The following is a 25,396-nucleotide window of genomic DNA, read 5'->3' on the forward strand; positions in this document are numbered from 1 at the left end:
GAATCATTTCAAGTAAGACAAGAACGTCATGGCTTTCACATATTGAGAAACTCAAAGATATATACCGTATCAGCACCTTGTTCATCAGCGAGTTAATTCTCGATACCTTTCACTAATAAATTTAATTTATAATCACCCATTGAATGCGGCATCGGACAGGCCATGACGAGCCATTAGAAATGGTAAATGACCTATTTTGGTGATGTGCTCCTAATACCACCAATTCCAGCTGTTTTCCTAAAACACGCTGTTGATATAGAATTTATTAGTAATTTTAGGTTCTTCCAATGACAACTATCAACTGCATTATCTTTGAATTATCTAATGTGTTCTCCGCACAAAAGTGAACTTTGTTTGTGTTTATTCTCGTTCTATCATCCTCCATCATACGGCACTTAAGAAAATATTCATGTCAAGAAAAATTAAACAACGTTTTACTTTTGATTTCATTATTTAACGTTCCAAAAAAACTCATGCGCGAGTCTTTTAGCTGACTGGATGTCCTAGTTATAAAAGTGTCTACAGAGCTAAACCAATGGCTACTCTGTATAAACTCACAGTATTTGTAATGTCCAAGATAATTGAAGCGAGTCCATCGGATCTAAACATTCGGTCTGTAACTTCTTCACTCGAGCCAATCAAAGCCATTCGAATTGTCAACAATATTAAAATTACAAAGTCTGCCATCCAAACTCGTTCGATCTGCGGCGATTCGAACATTTTATTGTGATACTGCGAGGCCGAGAATCCGAAAGTGAATGTATCTTTTCGATCTGATAGTGACGCCATTCGTCCCTTCTAACAAGACGTGAATTTAAATAATACGAAACCACAATAATACAAATAAAAAATCGAAAAATCTTCTTGAGATGGTGGAGTAAGAATTATTGCTGGTGGTAGCTGCCACGGACGGTATGTGCGAATGTCGCATTGACCGCAAGCTGGTACTTCATCTCTTTGCTGCCGAAGTTATGTGACTTCGTTATATTGTGGTCGTACACATTACACTTTTGCGTGGATCACACAATAGATGATACTTTTATGTGCTGATGATTGTGCAGTAATTAAATAGTATATGGGCTCTTTTCCCACACTTTCAAGGGAGCAAACCAATCGTGGTTCCTCTAGCGTACAGAATTAACCTCAGTGCGTTAGTAAGTCTACGTGGATTCTTTGAAAAAGTTTTTAAAGCAAGGTTCACGGCAACCTCGTGGCGCTCAGAAGCAACTGTCATCACTTAAAAGGCCAAATTGTTTTTAGGCTGTATCCGTTGTGAGGATGGAGCACGAATTGTTTGATCATGTCCCCGGAACAACCAGACGAGCTTCGTCAGCTGATGTCTATCGTTTGTTCTTAAAAAGTCAAAATTCTGGCGATCCAAGAGATAAGATCGGTAGTTGCTCGCTCCAATAAGCGGATACGCTGTGGGACACCTTTGGAAACGCTCACATCAGGCTTCATAAATCGCACAACTGACTCACATTTTAGGATCGGTCACTTGTGTTGAGCGCTCAAGCCTTTCGAGGCCGAGCGGGGATCGTCAAATCACGAATAAATAGAGCAACGCAGTCGACATCATGTCTGGCCTGATGTTGCTAACCATGTTCACCGTCTATCCCTACGCTATTGACAACTACAAAAATGCAAGTAAACGGGGGTGCGCTTATAGACGGCTTGCATGAATCACAATCAATAGCTCGCGTCGTTCTCTCTAGGTCAGAAATTTTGAATTGGTCATTTCCTCGGCCTGCTTATGACGGAGGGACAGCGGTCTCCAATATTTACAGCTAACATCTCTGTACAGCATTTAAGGAGATGAAGCCATATATCTCGCTGTCGGGGACTGCACCGCCTAATCAGACATACCGTACACGCTTTAAATCTCGTCCACCCGTCTAGGTGGGCGAGAATCAGCGGACCGTTCCCAGGATTTGCGAGCTGTTATCGCTGCGACTATTTAAGCTATTAGCTTGCTAGTAGCTTGGTAGCTTGACCATATTTCAGGTTAAGCTAAGCTAAGCTAAGCTAACAAGCAAAAAGCTAAGCTAACAGTATATAGCTTAGCTTTTTTTAGCTTAGCTGTCAAATAGCTTAGCTTTTGGTCAGTTTGAAAGCTAGCTGCCAACTATAGCTGTTGTCGCAGCCTGCGACAACAGTAGACCCTCTATTGGAAGCACTAAAAGTAACCGTTAGGGCGTGATAGGGTAAGTATTCTACTCTTGTGCACTTAAATCTAATATGTTTAGTACAATTTCTTGAGATTCACCATGCTTTTCGTGCAATTGTGAAAGCTCATAAATCCCAGTGTATCGGTATTAGTGAAGATGATTAAGTCTGTTGCACTCGTGGGCTTCCAGATAAGAGAACATAGACATTTTTATACGGGATAGTAATAACGAATATATTTTGTGTCATTGAAATAAAACTTATTATATGTGCTCTTGAAAAAGCTTAGCAAACTATACGTGTTCGGTTCGTCAAAGGTTCTCAGTTCCATTCCTGGTAAGAGCACACGTTGCCAACCTCTCTGCTCTGTTATCCCAGACTCTTAGAGTCAGACTTTCCTCTGTGCAAATCGAATGGTAGTTACGTTGCAGTCAGTGGCACTTTAAGTCCATTACATAACCAAGCCGTGAAAGGCAGATTGTATCCACTGCGAGGATGATAAATAACATGCCTGAGTACCTGTCCCAATAACAGCAAAACCAGCTTAACAAGTTGTAATCAATTGTTGCAGTTGATGGGATCAGGGGACTGGCAGTCGGAGAGCTGATAATTGCCCTACTGGAAGCGCTCGCCAGCTTTGTAAATGCGCTGGTTTAACACATTGCGGCACACGTTAACAGTGCGCAGGTGAATGAACTGATAGCTTTTAACTTGGGGCTGCTGATTTTGAGCGCCTGGCAACGGAGAGAAATATTTCCTGTGGACGAGGGAGGTCCTGATTGTCGTGGGTTCGGCCAGTTTTTACCAGAGAAATAGCATGTCGCGCTTGCGGTTTCTAAGCCAGGATGTCATGCGCAAGGATAGACACTAACGTGCAATCCCTTGGAATACGAGGCGTTTCCATCGTGGCAAGACTTAAGCGACAGATATTGTGGTGTACGCGCTGTAAACCATATCGGAGGGTAGTCAACTTTAACTCGTAGGCAAGGAATAGACTACAAGTGCTTCCAAGTGGAACAGGTCTGATGAAGCTTAGAATATATACCATTTATACAGCAGGCTTCATTAAATATTATAACTTGGTTCGTACCTTGCGATATGTGCTAGATGTACACCATTTACACTACTTTTTCTCAACCTGTTTTTATTCATAAACTCCGAGACTGACGTGGCCAAAGTGCTAGGATGCAGGCTTTATTAAGCCGAATCGCAGTGGGGCCACCGCAATCCGAGACGCCATCCGAATCAATCAGCACTTCCGTCGATACATCAACTTCATCATTTCTCGTTTCATCGCCTCTCGTATCTCAGAAAGCTACAAATATAGTTTTACCAACTATATCAACTGCAGTAAAAGCAGAGATTACGTTAGCTGTCGAACGTTTACAGTTTGCGACGCTTTTAGGTGAGCGAAAGAAGGCAATTAATGCTCTTTTATTGTTGGCACAGAAGTTAAATACGAGTGAAAATCAAAATGGAAAAGGTATTAAACCTACAAATGAAGAACATGAACTAGGTACATTAGCTGTACCTGCTATTCTAACGGCTTTAGTGTCTGATCCACGCGATACAGAGCTCATGGAAGCCATGTTGGAATTATTGCAATATATTGTCAGTCAAATTCCTTCAGTAGCATTGCTATTACTTGAACAACCATTGGAATTAGATATTTGGGGTATGCAAACGACTCTTACACTGCTTCAAGACCCATCTCCATGGATTCGTGGTCCTGCAATTTCTCTTATTAAAACACTTCAAGATGCTGAACCTCGTGCTTTTGCAAAATCAGTTTGTGAATGTAAAGAAGGACTTCGACGTCTTCTTGAGGTTGTCGAAGATCGACGTGAACATATTCGAGATACAGCATTAACTGTTCTTGGACAATTAACTGGACATGATAAAAATGCACAGCAATTCTTAGCATTTGAAGATGGTTTTGGACGATTATTTCAGATTATGGAAATTGAAGGGTTGACGGAAATTGGAGCAAGGGATGCAAGTACAGTCGTTGCCGATTGTTTACAGATTGTGAATAATATGGTGCGAGATAATCTTATGACTCAGACTTTATTTCTAGAAATGCCGTACTTAGAATCTCATGTTCCAAAGATTTTAAGACTTTCAAGTCAAGATGAAGAACATTTAGAGAATGAAAGTGTGGTGTTAACACGAAGAAAACGTGTATTGAAATTAGGACTACAACTTGTACGATTTCTAGTAGCTGGATTATATGAAGGAGTCGAAAAGTCGACATTAGATGAAATAGCACGACGCGATCAAGATCGTAAATGTCAAGATTTAGCAAGAATGCAAAGTTTGATTGCGAGACAGGAAGCATTGATGGGAGCTGTTGGTGAACTTGTGTGCTGTTCTCAAGATGCATTGACCGATTTGCGATTACAAGCACTAGATCTGTTACGACTTGTCAGTGAACATAATAATGGTGCACAGATGATTTTGATCTCACTTTACGCAGTTCCATCAGGACGCAATGTCTTGGCAGAACTTGTCAATCTTGATGTTGGAATGGAGAGTGATGAGTCACCTGTTGCAGCTGCAGCTTCAGGCTTTTTAGATTCACTTTTTCAAGGAAATGAAGGAGCCCGGATGGCAGTATTTCAGCACATTCACACGCCTTCTCTTCTCCCAACTTCTGTTGATGTAAACGATATAAATGATGCAAGATCTCCATCTTTATCAGCAGGCCGAGTGTTACTTGACTCATTGATTGAAAATATTGATTACATTTCGCAATATAAAGACCACACTAATGTCGAAATGCTAACTTTCAAGCTTATTGGAGCGTGGAAAGCAAGTTGTCGACTTACAAACTTACTAGCAAACAGTTCGTATTGTAAAGAACTTTTACTTCGAGTACCTGCTGAATATTCGAATCTGCAAGCTCGTGCAGTGACAGGAGGATTGTTCTTGTCGCGTTGTCTACGATCGATACGATCTCTGTCGGGTCAGAATCAAACTTCTGCTGTTCAATCAATCAAGTTTCAGGCTCAAATTTCATTACTTCTTCTCTTAATTCGCTGGTGTCATGATTGTCCTAAAGCTATTCGTGAAATCATTGGATCTCTTACAAACTTGTCTGTGCTTATCGATATTCTTTCCGAACAGCACGAGTCTGTATCACAGCGAGAAATATCGGAGATGACACAGATAAGGGGTCTGATTGCTTTATTGCTTGGATGTTGCTTGGAGTTTTTAGGCGAAGACGATGAAGAGAAAGCTTTAAAGCTCGCAAAGACTGATATACCAGCAACAATGTACACGGAACCAAAAGCACAGATGACACGAGATCAATTTCTTCAAATGATTAGCAAGCGTGTAAGTCTGGAACAATTGACAGATTCTATGATTCAATTCCAACAATGCCCCACTGTTCTTGCATGTGCTCGGGTCAGCACATCTCAAAGCTCCCGTGTGCCGCTTATCCACCGCACAACATACGATTTGAGCGACACAGGAGAAAGCTCGAGTGATAACGAAAAAGCGCAGTACTTATTTTTGTTATATGAACGAAGTTTTACGATCTACTATCGAGAAATGGCCGAGCGAATTCAAAAACGCATCATTGCTATATATTCTGGAGTCGATTCCGAGTCTACTGTTGTAGATTCTGGCACATCAAATGCAATAAGCGCTTACCAAGATCTCATACGAATGCAAGATAATCAACTTCAGAGTTTAAAACGCCAAGTGATTGAGCTTCAAGAGCAACGAGGAACTTCTTGTAATAAAACTGCTAAAGAACTTTGTGATCAAGTATCATTGGATCGCTTTGAAGCTCAACGTGAGCAGTTTGAGCGAGACAAAGCTGACTTAAAGGACCGAAATGAGACTTTATCTCGATCAGTTATTGATTTAGAGACTCGTTTGAAAGGTCTCACGGTAGCTTATGAGCTTTTGGAACGAGAAAATCAACAGAGTAGGAAAGAAGTGGACGATTGCAGTAAAGTCGATGGCTTACAGTCTTTACTGAAGTCAAGTGAAGTGAATGAGGAACTTGCTACGTTGCAAGCTGCACTAGATACAGAACGAGATGAAAAGTGTCGATTGCGTAGTGAAGCAGCAGCAGGTGAAAGTGGATCAACAAAGCTTACATTAGGTGATGAACCTGATGCTGAGCTTGCAAACGTACGTCTAGTAATGCAGCTGGAAGACCTTCGTGTCGAGAATGAACAAAAAGGCGAGCAAGTTACTGAGTGTAATGAAATGCTCGAAATGCTTACAGAAGGCCAAGCACTTGTCAAGACCGAGAATGAAATGCTTAAAGTTCAGCTTGCAGAGGCTCAAGCGAAATTGAAACAATACGAGAATGGATGTGATGTTAACACGAAAAGCATTGTGGATGAATTGATGGAGGAAAAGGTTCAACTGGAGCGACGGATTGATGAGTTGGAAACTGCAGCATGTGTAGCATACGAACAAGATCAAGAGGTGCTTCAACAACGAATTCAAGAAGTAGAGCAGGCACGACGCGCGAGTCCTCCGATGAGTGAAGGACTTGACGGAACTTCTTGTGATGATGAGAATCTTCCGACAGAATTGGTCAGTAGCGAGGTGCATGCTAGTGATTCTCGCATTAACAGGCTTGTGTCCTCACAACTTGAAGAAATAAAGGAGTTACGTGCTCTTGTTACTGAGATGGAATCGGTCGCTACAGAACGTGAAGCTAAGATACAAGATCGTGTGGCTAATTTTGATGTGGAATCTCGGCGTGAAAAGGACAAATATGCTGCAAAGGTCCGTGAACTTGAGGATGAGCTTGCGCGTGGTTTCTTAGAGAAAAAAGATAGCGAGCGCAAGGCAAAAGCGGCTATAAAAGAGCTTGAAAAAGAAGTAGCACGGTTATTTCTAGCCAAAGTGGAGCTTGAAAAGGAATTAACTCAATACCGGCAAGTAAGTGACGAAAATGACGTTCAAGAAACTACAAAGAAATTGGACAAGTCGAAGATAGACAATCACTTCATGGTCGACGATCTTTTGGTATTAGTAGCAAGTTTAGAGATCCAGTGCTCAGTCCTACGTGAGACTTTAAAACAATATCATGGAGAAGATGCCGTTGCAGTAGCAGCAGAACTGTCGAGACAGCGTGGAGCCGTTGTTTCCATTTAAAAGTCACAATTTATGAAAGCAAATGATGATCAATATCATTTGTTATTACTATCAAGCGTTCCACTTGTTCCAAAGAAACACAAATATGACAAGTAGTCCATATACAATTGCCACAAGTTTCGTATTGAAGCCTGTAAATACTGAAATCGGATTCTCAACGACATGAATTGAAGTTCCATTACTTTTATGTGTATCACACGTCGCACGACATGCACCACAAGGACATTGTTTGTCATTCTTTGACTTTGATGCAATCGTTTCAAGTAATTGAGCTTGTATCGGAAGTATCTCGCGAGTTTCAATAATTTCGGAATAATTTGAACACTCAAGTATATCATGATGAAATGACTGTTGAGTGCTTTGATTAAACACCAACGTGATAAATTCTCCATGACCTACGGCTCCAACTTGCATTTGATAATTTAAAAATCCTAATGAAGATTTCATTCCTGCTGCCATAGATGCCATTGCTGTATTTTTACAAGAATCAAAGATTCCACACGTATAATTCTTAGTTAGTGCCACATTGACTTCCAACACTTTAACTTTTTCTTTTCCTGTCATAGGATCGGGACGATAAGTGATACTGGGCCATTCGTAAGTCATGTGCATGAATTTATCTTGAAAAGGTGAACAGATCAAACCACACCATAAACTCATAAGATTAGCAGCACAAGCATCACAACCTCCAGCATTGTTCTTGGCAAAGACACTAGCTAATAATTTAAAATTCTCGGCCATAGCATAATTTTGCTGCCATGAGCAACATGCATCATTTTTATAAGCAGGACATTGGATAGCAATTTGATTACAATGAGGACCAGCAGCCATGCCATCATGACGACAGACACACATCCCATTAATACAATGACCTTTGCTATTACACTCGATATTAGTAGTACAATTTCCACCACCAATAACACTTGGCCAACCATTTCCAGTCATAGGAAGAGAATCCACAGGAATTTTATAAGCTTCAGGGATACATGCATCGTAATCTGGTTCATTCTCTGGGTTTAGACATGTCTGTGTCATCACACATTTAGCTTCCACGGTATTTAGAAACACGACGAGAACAAGGATAAGTAGCGTCATATGAAGAAAATCGTTTTACTCGAAGTTTAAAGTTATTTTCCTAATTTTTTTGTAATTGAATTATTATGTTATTACGCACTTGGTCACGTCTTCATAGCTCTGGATCTCGTCGTTTCTCCACTCGATGGTTTGGTATTGATTCTGAATACATTTCTATGCGTGGATTGGGTATTGCTAAACGTGTATTCAATGAATTACCTCATTTCATGCGTCAATGTCATGAGAATCCACGCATTTTTACGACTGGATTGTCTGATGAAGTACGTAGTTCGATGTTTGTGTTGTTACAATTTCCATCAAAAACAAGAATCGATCTTCTCGAATTTGTACAAGGCGCAGAGCAAGTGGCTCATACAGTGCTACAAAGTCTTTATACGTCGAATTTCAAGATGACCAAGACATTTTTAGAGCAATTCGCGACACCTCAAAGTCTTGAGATATTGCTAAATAAACCATCTCTAGCTTTACAAGGAGAGAATTGTATGCATGTCAAGCTGGAACAGTTAGATATAAGTACTGCGACATTGGAAGCTGTGGAGTACACGCGGGAAAGATTTGTGGAAGATATCAAGAGCGAATGGCTTACAATTCGAGTGCAATATGATGTCACGGAACACTTGCTGATTTCATCAGAAGATAGAGAAAGTATTGAAGACCGCCGTGTGATTAATACGCAATTTGTCTGGACATTTGAAGCGGATGTCACGGAGCCAAATGAAGTAGAATGGGCCATTGTGGCAGCTACGCCGTTTCAAGAAAAGTTGGGGGTGCTTAAGGCGAACGCTTCATAGAAAGAAAATCAAGGTATCTGCACGTTGATGTTTTGCGGCTGGATGTACAATCTTCATCGCTTAATAATGAATGTTCATGCACTTCAGATCGACTTTTCAGATCAAGTTTTCGTGCTCCGAAATGACAGCAATTCTCTACTCAAAAGTTCCTTAGTCTTATCTGCTAGAAAGTGGATATACTTCTTTGTAGATAACATAACAACTTCATCACTAGACCACTTTATCTTGAACGTCGAGCTGGAGCAGCCTAGACACAAAACACCTGCCGAGCAAGCACAGATCGCAAAATAAACATGATTTCAGTATTCGCTGCTTGAACAACCGCTAAGTTTTGGAGTATTCCGTGGCATACCTAAAACTAAACAGCAGCTTTGTAAGACGATCGATCTAACTTAATATCAACAATATAGTTCACTTGGTCAAATGATTTCATGATAGAAAACAGGCAATGGAAAGACGACAACATATAGCTCAACGTGATGGAAGTTTATGATACTGATTCGACAAGAATCTCATCACACTTGCTAAGCATAAAAAATTTCAATCGCTTTGATTGCATTTTCAGATTTTTTCTTTGATTTAATCTAACTACGTTCACAACGGCTGCTACTCAACTAAATGCTCTTAAGAATTTGACTAGTACTACTGATAGCTTCGATTCAGTGAAAGAAAGACATGTTTATCATGATTTGACAAACGTCCATATACTAAAGAAATACTTACGCGAAAGTTCTGACGAATAAGAGCTGATAGCGTGGGTCGTGCACCTTCATCAAGGTTGCCCATTTCTAAGATCATCCAGCTGTGTATGGTGCTGATGCGCTAAAGCAAGCTTTTTATAAGATCTTTTGCAATAAAGCTCGCTTTGCAAAGTCAATTGTATATTCGAGACTGATCATGAAAAGTAAATAGAACCGCTTCTCAAAGAAATACGGATTCCCATTTAAGCAAACTTTGTGCTATGGGTCTACTGAGTAGTCTAAACAACCAAGTACCGGACATACACAAAGGCATGCAACGTTTGTGAGCACATTGTGAATATCAATTGGATTTGACGAGGCGAAAGGCTACATATAATTTTGCTGCTTGACCATTCATTACTTCAAATATTATCAGTCATCCACGCAATGGTTCAGGATCGCCTACGGCGATGTCTCCTTCAGGGGGTACCCAGGAATGACGCTGTTGTCGTGCAAAGAGTCGCAGTTGGATCATCCGTTGCGCAAAAAATTTGGTATCTTTGTGATATTGGCGCTGTGCTGTCATCGCCATAGCTTGACGTTCTTTAGAAGTCAATTTGAGCACTTTCGTTACTGAAGCGCAAAGGTTTTTGGCTGTAAACTCAGCGACAAGACCATCAACCGATTTGAGGCCATGAGAACCACGATATGCGCCTCCAAAAAGTATATCTGATCCAGATACACGCTGCGTTTCAAGCAAGATCCCACTTTTATCGGAAGAGATAAGCTCATTCATTGGATGAACATCGGTTGTAATCACAAATCCTCCCGAAGCACGAGCTTGATTAATAAGGTGACCGTAGCCTTCTTGTATGCTTGGATAAAGAAAAAAAGACGACTCGGCCATCACTTGACCGAAGGCTAAAGCATCCAAACGTTTACGAATCAAATTCACGTTAGATGCTTTTAAAATTGCATCATTTGATACAGACGAATATTGGTTATCGTAATAATTTCGATCAATGTACAAATCCAAAGGTGGCAAGTTTGGGTCGGACAACCAGCAATCAAGGACTTGCTTGGTGCCTTTATACGGACTAATACAACAACTTATCAATAATTGATTCCATAGATGAAACACATCAATAAACGCACCTTAAACCAGCCATGTGTGTAAAGCGTACATTGGCAAAGTTCTTGTCTCGAATTGTTTCTTTTCCAATCATCTCAAACGCGTGACTAGCTGCATCTGAAGACGTAAATTTAGTGTAAAAGACTTTGGCATTCCGTGGATTGCCCTCCTGTGCATACCACGCTTTTGTACGTTGATCACAAGTGAGCGTTCGACAAAGAACAACATCCACACGCCAGTAATGATTGGCCGTCATCTCTCTCATTTCAAGGTTTGGTAAAACATAAATTGGTTTCGCTTCTGGCCACTCTGACCTCGTTGGTCGATCATCCCAATAATGATTGAAAAATATGAGTGGTGTCAATGGACATAAGTCATAATACATGACGCTCTTATTCACCTTTGGATCAAAAAAATTGTCTTCTAACGCCCACAATGGCAACATTCGCGAGTGTAAAACTACAAACATAAGCTTGTTAATATCATTCCAACTACAAATATCGACTCAAAAGCTTACATTTTGTTAAAGCCACGCCATTTTCGCAATATTCAACGTCACGTATACCATCAGGCAGATAAATATCCACATCTGGACATTTCCTTAATTGTTCAAGAATTCGTGGATCGTCTCTCTCGAGTATTTGAGCCTGAAATTTATTTTCATGATCTGAAAAATGTTGGACACCATGTTGCCATGAGATAATAGCTTGTTTCTTAGCCATACACACTGAGTGTAGCCAGCTTAAGTGCTCACGTTCCTGCACAGGTACATTACTACTTTTGTCCGTCATCCACTGCGGTACTTGGGCAACCATCAATTCAGCATCCTCAAGATCCGGTGGTAATAAACCAAATTCCTCTTTATCTTCTGGAATTTCTATGAGATGACGAATAGTCGAGACATGTACATGTTTGAATAGCAACATTTCAAGCAATAGGAAACCAATGATGTAAAGCATTAGAAATGGTCCTAAACGCCTAGCGCGCTGTACTGGCATCAGAGGTGGCAATGGTGGTATATTCAGTGTCACGGAAAGCCATTTACGTTTCATAGTGGTACTTGAATATCGTTTTGAAGTGATAATTGAAGAAATGATGCTGCAATGAATCTATCGAGAGAACAGACGATTGGACATACGTTTCTGGGGATTGTCAATTGGTTCTGGGGTATTTGATTTTTTGGAAATTCGATATTGCAGAAGTTAATTTATGATAGCAATGGGATATTCGACCTTCTACTCGACATCCATTTTCTATGGTGCTAACTACTATCCTTAAACGTTGGTGCACGAACGTTGTACGAGTATGTTGAGGTGTTTGGAGGATTTGGATGGCTTTGGTCGATTATCTTCTGTTATATGCGAGTTGATCTGATTGATTTTAGTATAGCTAAGATTGTTACGATTACTAAAGCGAAGGTGAGACTTCTTTGAGAACTGCTAAGGAAGAAGACCTTACAGATACTATTCTGCATGACTGAAGATGTGACTTATTTGTTCACTTGAAGCGAAATCGCCCAACTAGGATCAAAAATAGCAACGATCGATAAAGATTTTGGGGTAGATAAAGAGAATGTTCACAGAATGGCTGGGATTCTGCTCATATATAACTAAATACTAAACTCTGGAAGCGATTTAGCGAGCTTACACTTCTAGATCTTGGTCGTAAGCGTGGCTCCAAACACTTTTATCTCTATCTCTCTTTGAGTACTCGATTGTAATCATTTATCTTTCATAGTTTAGGCCAAAAACATTAACAGGAAGGAGTGAATGGTTACGTTTAGTGTTGTTCTCTTCTCTTCAGCGGGTGCGAAGTACAGCTATCGAGATAAATTTAGATGCAGACAGTATATTTGAACATATTTTCTCCCCGTCCAGGTCTATTCTTGCCAAGAAATGTCCGGCTCGGTTATCTTATAAGAACCGCTGACACTTGGTACCAACTTCGATGTCAATCCTCACAATGATTACTCGTATTTGTGAGCGGCTTCAATGCACATGATAATACTGATGAAACACTACTACAATTTTGATCTCATCGCGCAGCCTTCACAATGGAGTTGCCGTGTACCTCACTCAGAGGAAGTTAACATGTGCGCAGAGGATTAATTCGTGCAGTCCACTCACCAGATGACTTACTCTCTCAATGGTCAGCTACAATTAGTATTTTCTCTATATCCGATAACGAAATCAATCTTTTGCGTTGCTTGAGGCTAGCAGTCTGTGGATTCAAGGAAATATTCCCTTACGGAGATCCATCACCCTCACTCGGACGAGTATTAGTCATGATACTTCATCACAGTGCTTTACTTTGATACTTCTGAGCTTCATTTCAAGTCTAAGGGGCAGGATTGACAACAGTGTAATGTGTGCGTACGCCATGATACTACGGTAAGTATCCTGCTACACCTACACAAAAATATAATCTTTTGGTTGCGAGAAATACAGGGGTGCATTTTTGCCAGCACAATGTTGTGGGGGCTATTTGGACATTTCACACGTAACGTACATAATAATTCATAAAAAATGCTTAGAAGTAAAATGATATTTAATAGGCAAATTTAAAAGTAGGATTATTCACGATCATCCCAGTATTTTCTGAGCATAACGTAAAATATGACCTGGTTAATTAAGAAAATAAGTGGATTTTTTGCGAAATGAGACAGCTGCATGGCCACATATGCCTCATCAGGTCGCGTACGTGTTGTGATGTACGACAAACATCTTATCTGTATGGTTTCGACCGTGTTTTCGCTTTCTCGGCGTCCGTCTTTGGCGGTTGCATATTCGACAGCTTCAAGCTCGTATCGCGTGGGCTCATCATTTCCATGGCATCTTGCTGACTGACCAACTCACCATGTCGGCAATGTATCGGGTCTGTCGAATAATAAGAATGCTGCCATTACGGTCGTGATCTGTCTCCATACAACGAATAAATTTAGCTGTGTCCAGCTCCTTCATCTTGAATGATTTTTTGAGTGATGTTTTCATATTCTCAATTTACCTATCCGTCTTGGAGGCAATTATATATTTCGAAGACATAAAGTGACATTTAGACAAATTTGCTGTTCTCGAACCTGACGTGGAAGCACTGATCCGCTTCAGTACTTTTTAATCCCATGGACAGGAATGCAGTCGAACTTGTCTTGTTTCATGCGCTTGCAGCCTGTCGGAGATCAAAAGTCTCTTTGTTCAGCTTGCACATCATATTGATGGCAGCGACAATTATATGTGGTTTTTCCATGTAGACCTCTTCCTTGAGATCAATGTTTAAAAACGCAGTGTCGACATCTAGCAGCTCAGTCACGTATCCCATCGCGACAGCTACAGCTAGCACGATTTTGATGGAGTCCATGTCCGCAACGAATGGTGAGGCCTCAAATAAGTCGAATTTCTGCTTATAGCCCATATCGACGAGTCGAGTCTTGTATCGCACGACCTGTCCGAGCTCATTGCGCTTCTTCGCGAATCCACCGGCATCCAATCGTTCAAACGCTCTTCTTCTTTGGAACAAGAAACCATGAGCCACTCTCAGAGTGAGCCTTGAGCTCCGCATTCATCGCCTTCACTCATTCCGGAGCATCATCGCTACTCATGGCTTGCTGATAGTGTTGGGAGCATCGTTAGCCTCGCCCACATTAGAAAAAAAATCGTCTTCATAAATCGTTGACGGCGGCCAGAAATGGTCTTCGTTTTACGTATCGCTGTCGCTGTCCACTTTGTACCCGTCGGTAGTCGTCGATCTGTGTCAAAGAAGAAGGACTAGTTTTCGTGCACGACGTAGCCGACCTGCTTCAGGGTGATCCACAAGGCTGTCGTTTGTCACTAGCTCTCGCACTCGCTGGTATGTTTTCAGCTCTCTTCCGGTAAGCTCACATGCGTATCCACATCAGTATCAACATCTTCTGCTGTCTGTCTCGACTCAGCAAATGTGAGTTTAGCGCTAATTCCCTATGTTGTATGTGATCAAGCATAGACATGGCTTCATCGACCGTCGTCACCTAAACAAACTTGGGCTCGCATGCCGTTTCCGGGTTATAAACGACATTTACCTTGCGCTCATCAAGCTTCAGCGATTGCGCCGCCTTCACATTTCTTGACTCCAGATCATATACCCTGTAGCATTTTATCATCCTCTGGCTATTCAAGGAACATGCACATGAAGCCCTTAAAGTCAACCTTCGTCCTCTAGGCGTCATCAATATGGGCGTTACCCTATGATTCGAGCGTACGCAAGTGTCACAGTTCCGGCTTCTGCTTGAAGCCCAACTCAAAAGGTTTGCACTCTGAGTTTGCCGTGTTCGTCGAGCGGTTAACTTGTTACACTGCAATTCCAGCTGCTTTCGCCTACCACTCAGAAGATATGCCGTTGTAGTGCAGCATACTCCGCGCCTCTTCCATAATCGATCGGTTTATTTAATTTGCCAATCCGTATTGTTTAGGGCTGTGCGTCATGTTGCGCTGAAGCATGATACATTATGCCGTTCCTTGTGCGATCTCAGCAACCTTCTTCTTCGCGAATTTTGTCTAGTTATCCTATTGTAAGCACTTGAACGTCGCCTTCATTGGTTTTGGAAAATGTCTTGAATTCGTTCAGCTTGGCGACCACCTCACATTTAGTTTCGTGAAATTCGCCAAAAACGTCAAAAACGTCAGTATATACCGTGCACCACCCATTGTGAGAGTTTCATCTGCCCCATCACGGCCGTGTGAGCGATCTCCAGCACAGGTGATGTCGGAATGTGCAAGACCTTGACCATTTTGGTCCGCGCCGTCAAGTTCTCTCAGCCTTACAATCCCCTTTCTTGACGCACCCAGCTTCTTGCCGCCCGCAATGGTGACCTCTGGACCAACATCCAGATTTTCATTATCAGACAGATCACAGCGATGATGTATCATGTGCGATTTGGCTTCATTATCAATGAGCCACTCAGCACCTCGTTCTTCTTCCACGGCAAATGCAGCGCCGTGAGTTGCCCTGCTTTTAAAAGTTCTCCTTGAAATGTTCAACTTGGCCACACTCGAAGCACTTGTACACGAATCCAGAACCATTATTTCGCGTGCCGATCAATTCGCGGTCGTTGACGTGGCCACCATTGAAACGTCCAGCATTCACCGTTTGCGCGCGCTCCGTATTCTCCTTCTTTCGCAGTCGCTCGTCATATTCAGACTTTAGGACTTCTAAGAGGTCCTTAATCCGATCATGAAAATTGTACTGAAGATGATTAATCGTCAGAATCTCTCTGAAAAGCTTCGTATCATTGATACTGATCTTACTATGCCTGATACATGCTGCTTGAAGGCGAGTGCTCAAATTATTGACTGTAGCTGATCACTGATAATGCACGTTTTTGGTCCGCACTTGCCTCGCAATGACCAGAGCTTTAATATCACTATCGAGGGTCCAAATGTCTTCAAACCGAGCTGACGAAAATATATGCCGATGGGGTGGCTAGATCTTGGATCTAACTAAGGTTGTACGTTCTCTCTCGACGGACAGCCCCTTCAAGCGGGGCGACACCAGCACATATTATTTCATAACCCTAAAGCTTTCCTTAGCTCTGACCTCCGCCTGTCGTTCCTACCTGATCAGCGTCTGACGAATCGTGCGTTTGTCGTGTCTTTCATTCAATGGATCAAACTCTTCGTAGTCTGAGTTCGGAGTAGCTATTAGCCATGATTTGATAGACAGCCTTGATTGCTTCCACGGCCGCCTTCAACGCTGACCTTGCGGTTTTTGATTTATTACCCCTACTGCTCGCTTCCCCTTAGCTTTTGAAAATGTTTGCTAAGTCTCATCGCAATATTGAGTAGCCTCAGAAGATTCGATTCGAGCTGATGTTTTTTATCGTCAAGGATAGCTCAGTTCAGTAGCTAGAGATTAGCTTCGAGATTTGTATCATATCGCTCTATGTATTTAACCCTATCATCGGGTTATTGAAAGTATCCATTCATGTGATGGTTTTCACAAAATCGTTGAAAATCGTGCAAAAAAACGCATTGTTCTCGTGGTTTCTAATGCAAATGGTTTGACTGCGGTAGCTCACTTAAGTAGTAGTTTGAGTGAGCTTTCACGCCACTTCTGGTATCTAGTCTTGATTTCAGTGTAGAAGGAATGCAAACTCCTCCAAATACTTTTTCGCTATTGTAGTCCACGAGAATCCTCTTCGCATCGTTATCAGCATTAGTTAGAGGACTATTTACATCTTTATCAATTCCAATCTAAAATTCATGGCGAGCCTCGCCATCCCGTGATTTAAAGGCCTGTGCAAGTTTGGTGTTGTTTTGGTTAGTAAATAGACCAACATCGTCGCGATCTTTCACTCAATTGATAAATTGCTGATCTTTAATCCATGTGTTTGGCAATCGCGGGTTTGACTCTCCCAACATCAATTCCAAATACGCTAATTGATGAATCGTCAATCCATATGTATTCAGTTTTATCTATTTGAGGCATTGTATCTATGATTTTGAGGATAGGGATGATTATCTTTGATAAACCAGTCAGCTCAAGCATTGTCTCATTCGTAAAAATCGACCTAAGCTGATGCTCGTGATGTAAAGAGCGTTTCCTAGCTCGATACTTTTTATCCGACCTACGAATGCATTCACATTTCTGGAAGCTTAATCCATGCTATATACGTTGTTCCCAGCTGGAAGCAGTCCTCAACCTGTAGGTAACAGGCTTGAAGTTCTAAACAGGCTCAACGTATACTTCACCTGCTTGAACGAGCAGTAGCGTTTGAATGCCTCCTTTACCTTAGTCTGAATTCGACGAAGATCCTACTTAGTGCTCGAAAATATGCGTCCAGGCGATGAGGTGGAGTCGCACTTGTTGTTGATCTTAGTAACGTTGATTTCGTGCATGTTTTCGCAAATAACTTTTGGAAAAAACGCTTCGTTGTCTCCGAGGGAATGGTCGCGATGGTAGACAAAAGTCTTAAACGCAGTGATAACCTTAAGCTTATATCCAGATCTGGGGTAGTTCAGGTTTTCAGCCAACTCCATAGACCGGATTTACGAAGTCACCTTCTTTTTAATACCGCCTTGCTGTTTTTTGCGCGACAGGCTTATTGAATACATATGTGTCAGTAGGATTTGGTTGTAAGTAGTGAGTGTCATCAGGATCAATTTCGCTCACAAGTTCGCGTATAAGAGCAATATCTACCCTGAAGCACTTACCTGGGTCGGAAAAACGTTCTTTAGCTTATCGTAGAGATCAGTAGCCTTAATACTGTAAGAAGGGTTACACGTACCCTGGTATGAAGGGGTGGGTCACACAAGACGGTGTGAGCATACAAAGGGTGGATTACACAAGACGGTGTAATCACACAATGGTGTGGCTGCACCTTAACAGGAAGTCAGTATGTGGCTGGACTGCCAGTAGCTATGCATTCTAATTGGGTTGTAGTTTTTTAATTAGGAAAAACTATAGATTTAGATACAGGTGGCTTTGCCGCAAATAAAAACCGAGAACTACAGTTTATATTTTGAATGGAAGCGTATTCTGTCTTGAATTAAGATTGTGGGTATCCTTGGAGTAAGAAGATCGCGATCCGCTACACTCGTACTGGTTCTACTATACGGCGAAGGTCGGTGACCTTAGGTAAGCTTCCTCTAAGCAAGGAGTTACGGCATCTTGCTGCACCTGATAGCACATGCAGTATTGTTACATATAAGTCTTTACGACCGATTCTCTGTGGGGATGGAGCAATGCCGAGCTCAACTTTAAGTCGGCACGGCCTGGTTGGAATGCACACTCTAGCAGCTCGTCGAGCGGGCCTGAGCCAACGAATCTCAGCTATACTGAGGTCGAGGAGGCAGAGGTCCAAGCTGCCAAGCAGCATGTGAACACCAGACGGTGTTTTGTCTGTGGATACATTCATCGCCTTCGGATTGGTTGCCCCTGTGCAAGGCGCGTAAAGGTTCATCGAATCGATTTCCCGCTTCCCACCAGTCTACTAGTTTGTCGCAGGGAAACGACAACACCCAGTAGGCGCGGAGTGCCCTACTGGGGAAGATCTGAGCTTCAAACAGGTAGAGGTCAGCAGGGCCCAGCCCCGAAGAGCTTCGTGCTCTTGAACACGAAACGTGTATGCAGGCCGGGCTTGCTGGCCGTAAAAGCGATTGTGAAGGGCATTGAGAGATCATGGAATATCCTTATCGATTCCGGGGGTCAAGAAATAATTTTCAACGATCCACGATCGAAGGAAGTTAGCTGTATGCTGAGGCGTTTAAAGCGTGGTTGAGTGACATTGTCGCTGTTCGCTTAGCGACGGGGCATGTGTCACGGTATCGAGGGTTCCTGTGGATCTGGGGTCAAGTTTCTTGACTTTGTATTCGCATTGATAAAAACCACAAGATTGCTTTTTATATATACTGGTGCTACTCTTTACCAGGATTTTTGGAGTAGTGTCAAGCCATTGCTATAGTCATCAATGAATATAAGCTAGTTTGTTAGAGCTTAATAGAGTATGACGCAACTGATCTACTTTGGGGGGGTATGTGGGTCAGCAAATGTGATACATCCTTCCAACTTATCCCGAAATACTAACAAGCTCCTGATGGTGGTTTGGAAAAACGAGATCTAGCTGTCCGGGAAGGACAGAACAAGCCTAAAGTTGCAGTCGGTGTAGCGAATTATCATACACTATTGATTTGTCAAGACACGGGTCTGCAGTCGAAAATACTAAGGTGTATCCTTGGTATTTTGGACTGCTTACGAGCGTAGCTTAACAGGGATCAAAACAAATTCTCATAGTCTTAGAAAGAATGCGAGCACAATTTGAATTCTACGAGGCTGATGAGAGCCTAACTATGACCTCGCTAACACAATCTTTTGCGAGTGAATTTTTCTGTCGGGGATTAAGTACCATTTCAGTAAGCTATTGTATTCGAGATATCTTGTTATTCCAAACATGATTATCTGATCATCTATATTTTTGTTTCAGTATAGGAAAGCTACTCACCTGAACACTACGAACATAATGAGCTAATCAAAACCTCTTGAGCGGTACTATCTGCAAAGAAGTGAGATTAGTGATTTCATGAAGCTTGTTCCGACTTCAGATGTATTCTACATGCCATTGTGGACAAAAGAAGAACTTGGTACCATCGCCCCCTTGTATCCAAATACAGACAGCGTGTGGGAATATCGCTTTCCTGCTTGGGGTGTGTGCCTCGTCTAGTGTTGCAAGACATTTAAACAGACCCGCGAGTTTTACTGATGTCGGCATGCAGCAGTTGTTCTCTCGATGACTGCTTTATTGTTGTCTATATACTATGAAATTAACTCCAACAACAAGATCGTTCAGACTTTGATTCACATTCACAGCCAAGAACCGTATCGAGAGTATATGCATTAGAGTCGGCGATGCCGTTGATTGTTTGCATAAAGTGGCAATTTGACTTTGACTGCGCGTATCAAATTAAAGCAGCTGCAATGATTATTGCATTAAAATGCTTTACACATCAGCAGCAGCTGAAATATCAAGTCAATTGCGGTTTAGCGCTTCCAGACGTGCTACAGCAAATCTGACTGGATCAGACGCATCAGATTAAGGCAGCGGCAATGATTATTGCAATAACATGTCGTCATGTCATCCAAGGTTGCAAAGCCTTCTTTGTTCGTCAGGTGAACACCCGCTAGCACAATCACTGTGTGGATACATCTTTAAGTATTATTCTATGGATCGGCTGGAGCAGGGTGGGACTTCCGTGTGTCGAGAGCTGTTGTCGGGAATTAGCAAACGCACTCCAGCTAATGGTACAATCGACGTTTTACTGTCATCGCAGCCTCGGCAAGAAGCAGAGCGGGTGGAAGTCGGTCAACATTCAAATCAGCTGTTTGTACCGCGGACATCGAACTATACAGCTATTGATGCGTGGGTGACGCAGTACGGTGGATTCCAGATAAAAATGCACGGCATCAGCAAGGGCGGGGTGGCAGATGATTTGGCAAAACTGGGCTCGAATGTCAACCGACTCTTCTTTTTGCTTCCGCCACTCTTTTACAAAGCTTTCACCAAGAGGACACCTCAAACCATCGAGCGATTTGCGATCCTTGTTCCGTATGCCAAACTGGTGCAATCCACTTCATTGATATCAGCTTCTCTTTCAATGCCCACCAAGACATTACCTAGTGAGCAATTCGTCATCGGTAGTGCATCGCTCAAAAAAAATATTATGATCTCGATAAATATATAGTTTGTAACAGAGCAAGACGACGTACCTACCTGAACAATGCGAATATGACAACGAGCGAATCAAAGCCGCTCAAAGTGGTACTATCTGAAAACAAGTGAAACCCGATTGTTTTTGCAGCGACAATATGATAAAGTGAATTGGGTGCTCAGAAGCAAAAAAAAGTATCACGTGTCTCTACCACCTGAGAGCGAAAGCAATGTCTTTTCAATTTTCAGAGCCACTCAATCACTGAGATCTAACAATCACTGAATATCAGAATCAAGATGTTTTTGGTAAAGAGAAGTTAACACCCTATGTATAAAGATACACATAACTAATAAAATGTTGAGCAAACTAATCTTTGGAAAATACAAGGGCATGCCGATCGAAGAAATGTAAACTTCTGATCCCAGTATTGTCTATGCATGCACAACCATCTCAGTCTCGATATTACTAAGGATATCAAGACTTTCCTCGACAGCAATAAGCATATGTATATGATGAGTTGGGAGTAAGTACAAGGGGACCGCTGAAGCAAAATAGTCGTACCAATTCTGATCATATCGATTGGCTTTGCAAGAACCCATTCGTGGTTGAGAAGTGTCTTAAGTTACTCAAGGAACTATGGTGATCCTGTAAATAAAATCTTATGATATAATAAGCATTAGGTCATCAATTTAATTGATTGTGTGAATGAGCAGGCTGCATGGAGGTCGGAAAAGACAAGCACGAGGATAAACTGAAGGATTATAAAGACTATAATAAGATATACAATCAAGAGATTGTAGAATGTGTTTGCGGTGAATCATACACGCGCGGACACAAAGCATGACATAAACAAACCAAACAACATCGTTTTCGACGTTGCATCCGATGATGAAAGAAAAAATATGGATTATGCAAGTGAAGAAGCCGATTACAAACGTAATAACTTTTATATACTCGTCGTAATGCTTTTGTTGAATGTGAATGTTTTACATCGTATCCTAAGGCAGAAAAATCACACCATGGTAGAACATCAAAGGCGCATCTGAAACAAGCGATCTGGGTCTGAAGTGATGAAAGCGCCTAAAGCCATTCCGCGTAACTGCGCGGCTCTGAGAGAGTATTCATATAACGATTTGTGGCAGAACCCAGCAGCATGGCAAGACTCTTGCAGAGAGTCAACGTGCCGCTTTTATCAAAACAAATTGCTACGCCCAGTCGCCCTCCGCAAGATTTAGTTAATTCGCTAAAGATGACTTATTTCGGTAGTGGATCAGTGAGCTCGCCAGAAGTGTGGCAAATATCTGAAGGTGAAAAGGTTATCCCTCTCTCCGAGTTATTATAGGTGCTTGAGGTCCAACTCGGCAAGATTACTCTGTTGGCGTTGCCTCGTCTGAAGTGGCGCAACCTCTGTCTTTACAAACCAACAAAGGAGATATGGTCGCCCAACGCAGCACGCTTTTCAATTTTTTAGGTTTTAACATGGTTATTCGGTGCAATAGCAGACTCATGGAGATGAGCACGGCTGTTGGCAGCAAGAGCCAAAGGTGGTGAGCGTCCAATTCGGGTCCAATGTCGTGCTTTTATATTGCAAAGCTAAGCATAAACTGACGCTCTTGCCGAAGGTTTGATTTACTAAAGATGACTTGTAAAGCCATTAAACATATAAAGCGACGTGTTTCTTCTCCATTGCGTTGATGCTCTTTTGCATCTGACCAGCATTCATGGCTAGAGGTACAGTAGTCAGAAGAGTATAGAATTGCTCAATTTAGGCTGCTCTAGATGCATGCAGATATTCTAAGGAAAGTTACCAATAGGGTCAGCAAATGCTCACTGTGCGACTCTTGAACGTTCGTTTATCTCATAATTATGCAAAAAAGCCCGCGTTTGAGCTCTGTCGCGATGCAACGGCCTGCTCCTAGTGAAACATGTTCAAGAGGCAAAGTTTTGCTGCTATTGAAAACATTGTGCACGGACGGGGTAGCCTGACTTGCGTAACAGGTCCAGCTTAGTAGTAACAAGCTGTGCTTTGTCTTGGGGTCCGCGGCGATGTGTGGTATCTCCGCTCGCAGTAGGGAGCGGCAAATGGAGCTCACAACTCGTGCAGAAGACAGACGAAGTTCAATAAAACGAGTGGCGCAGCTGCATGATTATCATTGAGGACGCTGGTATTTGGTCAGGACTCGAAGAGTTACTGTGACCGTCCTCATCGAGGAATACGTAGGCTGTCTCACCAAGTAAGCTAAACGCTGTCTGTAGTGGATACCTTGCCATTCTCAGCGGCGTGCTGAGCCATGCGCATGTAGTGCGAGCTGGGAAAAGGGCTCCCGATTAGGTCAATGCTCGTGAAAATTGGCACAATAATAGCTGCTCGTGGAGCTTTCACCATGCGCGGTTCTTTAACCTTATGATTGTGACCCCAGTTGGGCTCCCATTCTTGTGGTGAATATTCAACGGGGTCCGTACTCAATTGTGGTGCACAAACCGATTACACCGTGTTTGATATTGTCTTTCGCACTTAAAATGAAGCTCAGAAGTGACACAGCAAAGCTGCATGGAAAAGTATCACGACTAATAATCATTTTGGATAATGGTGATAGAATTCTGAGAAGGAAAGCTCAGCAGGACACATAGTCTGCTAGCTTCACGCTATCCTTGTCTCAAGTGGTTTGTAGCTTGGCCTGGGACCGGGAGGAACCTGTATCGATACCCATAGGATCCAAATCAAGGAGGCCGGAAATAGGTCATTATAGTGGATAAGCAACCACACCTTAGTGGAGTGCCTTACCAACCCGCACCCAAATGGGTGTGTGATAGTTGGGTGGGCGGAGGCCGGCCCTACTGACCGAAAACGCCCATAGTGTAATGAGGGGTAAGGAGCCCGGTCCCAAAATAGGTCGGATAGCTAGCTACCAGTATCTCGCGCTAGAGAAGCTTAGTCCTAGTGTGTGAGTTCCGGTTGCTTAAATCTTTCTCTCACGCTATGTGTTTGTTATGAAAGACAGTAAAGCTTACATATGTTGTATCAATTTGACTTCGACTTATTTTAGATACATAATTTGAAAACCATCGTGTGTGCGTTATTCAGATAGGAAGTATCGAGTCAAAGGCTTATCTGTAGTTGGTGCACGACATCTAGTTCCGGGAGGTTACTGTGTCAAAAGTTTCGGAAATGGACTATTCATATCACTTTGGGGATGACTTATTAGTTTCACATGGATAAAACATGACAAGAGCTCCTGAAGGTGGGAGATTGTTATTGTGAAAGCAAGAATTAGACAGAATGAGAAAAATTCGTTAGTGTCTCTCCAAGAGAAAAACTATAAGGCACACAGTCAATCAATCACTTTTGCGATCACCATCAGCGTCATCTAGCCTCTTCACCTCGTCAACTACCGGTTCTTATTGATTCTAAGATTTCCATCGAGAACCTCGCGCTAGTGAATACTCTGCAAAGTGTGACTGCATCCCCATCGCATCTATGCTTCGAGATTCGTTGAGTCCATTGTATTCCAATCAAATCGTGCACTGTCGATCATACGCAATGGTTTGACGCAAACAATTGTGAATTTAAGCTCGTCGATTCGACAGTAAACCATAGATTAAAAAACTATTACAAGAGTTGAAAATGAAAAGTAAGATAGCGCTTGAAGTAAGAAGATGGATTTTAAACAAAAAATAGTTTCTGCACATTTTGCTTAGAGGTATCCGATATTTGCACACGATCACATCTACAACGCTGATTTTTAGGTTTCTGATAGTGTTAGACTGTTTAAGTCTTCCTTAAGCTTACACTATCGAGCGGCGACTCAACTCCCACATCGGGTTCGGCACATCAATCTTCTTGATAGCATTGAACAAGGGGCCAAAAAAAATTACCTGTATTATGCTCAGCGATATTTTGATGGATGCTAAAAACTTTTGTGTAAGAGTGATACGCTAACACTATTAGAGATTGGTCATGGCTTGGGATGCGACGAAGCCGCGTTGATGGTTCTTGCGTCTGGAGCTGCAATTATCTTGATCTGAACGGACAATATGAACTACGAGTGTTGGACTCAAGGCTTGCGATCAGCTTATATGGTAGACTGATGAGCCTTGGATCAAACATGCATTCGACATAGCGTATGCAAATTGTGTATGGCTGCCTTTGCTGAAGCTCTTCCTCTCCAGTTATATGCATGAACATGACAATTATAGCGTGCTGGATGATGTCAGCTCGAATACGAATTTCGA

At 42.2% G+C, this 25,396-nt stretch overlaps 7 protein-coding genes across 7 annotated transcripts; 3 read left to right on the plus strand and 4 right to left on the minus strand.

Annotated features, from left to right (window-relative positions):
• Positions 1-463: 463 nt before the first annotated feature.
• On the minus strand, positions 464-820 carry PHALS_15281 (uncharacterized protein). The gene has a single exon (XM_024721729.2). It carries the CDS (start codon positions 787-789, stop codon positions 520-522), a length of 270 nt encoding a protein of 89 aa, XP_024586799.1. The 5' UTR covers positions 790-820; the 3' UTR covers positions 464-519.
• A 2,531-nt stretch (positions 821-3,351) lies between these two features.
• Positions 3,352-7,293, plus strand: PHALS_08142 (vesicle tethering protein; the record flags this gene model as incomplete). Its single annotated transcript, XM_024721730.1, has 1 exon — positions 3,352-7,293. The coding sequence occupies one exon, from the start codon at positions 3,352-3,354 to the stop codon at positions 7,291-7,293; it is 3,942 nt and encodes a 1,313-aa protein (XP_024586800.1).
• Positions 7,294-7,344: 51 nt separating this feature from the next.
• PHALS_08143 (Cholesterol transport protein (Niemann-Pick C disease protein)) lies at positions 7,345-8,388 on the minus strand (the record flags this gene model as incomplete). The annotated part of the gene is made up of 1 exon (XM_024721731.1): positions 7,345-8,388. One exon carries the CDS (start codon positions 8,386-8,388, stop codon positions 7,345-7,347), a length of 1,044 nt encoding a protein of 347 aa, XP_024586801.1.
• A 65-nt stretch (positions 8,389-8,453) lies between these two features.
• PHALS_08144 (uncharacterized protein) lies at positions 8,454-9,304 on the plus strand (the record flags this gene model as incomplete). The annotated part of the gene is made up of 3 exons (XM_024721732.1): positions 8,454-9,107; positions 9,180-9,192; positions 9,267-9,304. The coding sequence occupies 3 exons, from the start codon at positions 8,454-8,456 to the stop codon at positions 9,302-9,304; spliced, it is 705 nt and encodes a 234-aa protein (XP_024586802.1).
• A 991-nt stretch (positions 9,305-10,295) lies between these two features.
• Positions 10,296-12,043, minus strand: PHALS_08145 (homeobox and-type helix-turn-helix domain-containing protein; the record flags this gene model as incomplete). Its single annotated transcript, XM_024721733.1, has 3 exons — positions 10,296-10,956; positions 11,015-11,450; positions 11,509-12,043. 3 exons carry the CDS (start codon positions 12,041-12,043, stop codon positions 10,296-10,298), a joined length of 1,632 nt encoding a protein of 543 aa, XP_024586803.1.
• A 2,098-nt stretch (positions 12,044-14,141) lies between these two features.
• On the minus strand, positions 14,142-16,042 carry PHALS_08146 (retrotransposon ty1-copia subclass; the record flags this gene model as incomplete). The annotated part of the gene is made up of 2 exons (XM_024721735.1): positions 14,142-14,493; positions 15,654-16,042. The coding sequence occupies 2 exons, from the start codon at positions 16,040-16,042 to the stop codon at positions 14,142-14,144; spliced, it is 741 nt and encodes a 246-aa protein (XP_024586804.1).
• Positions 16,043-20,677: 4,635 nt separating this feature from the next.
• PHALS_08147 (uncharacterized protein) lies at positions 20,678-21,196 on the plus strand (the record flags this gene model as incomplete). The annotated part of the gene is made up of 1 exon (XM_024721736.1): positions 20,678-21,196. The coding sequence occupies one exon, from the start codon at positions 20,678-20,680 to the stop codon at positions 21,194-21,196; it is 519 nt and encodes a 172-aa protein (XP_024586805.1).
• Positions 21,197-25,396: the final 4,200 nt, after the last annotated feature.

Source organism: Plasmopara halstedii, assembly GCF_900000015.1.
Source record: "Plasmopara halstedii genome assembly, contig: Scaffold_3160, whole genome shotgun sequence".
NCBI classification, from domain to species: domain Eukaryota; phylum Oomycota; class Peronosporomycetes; order Peronosporales; family Peronosporaceae; genus Plasmopara; species Plasmopara halstedii.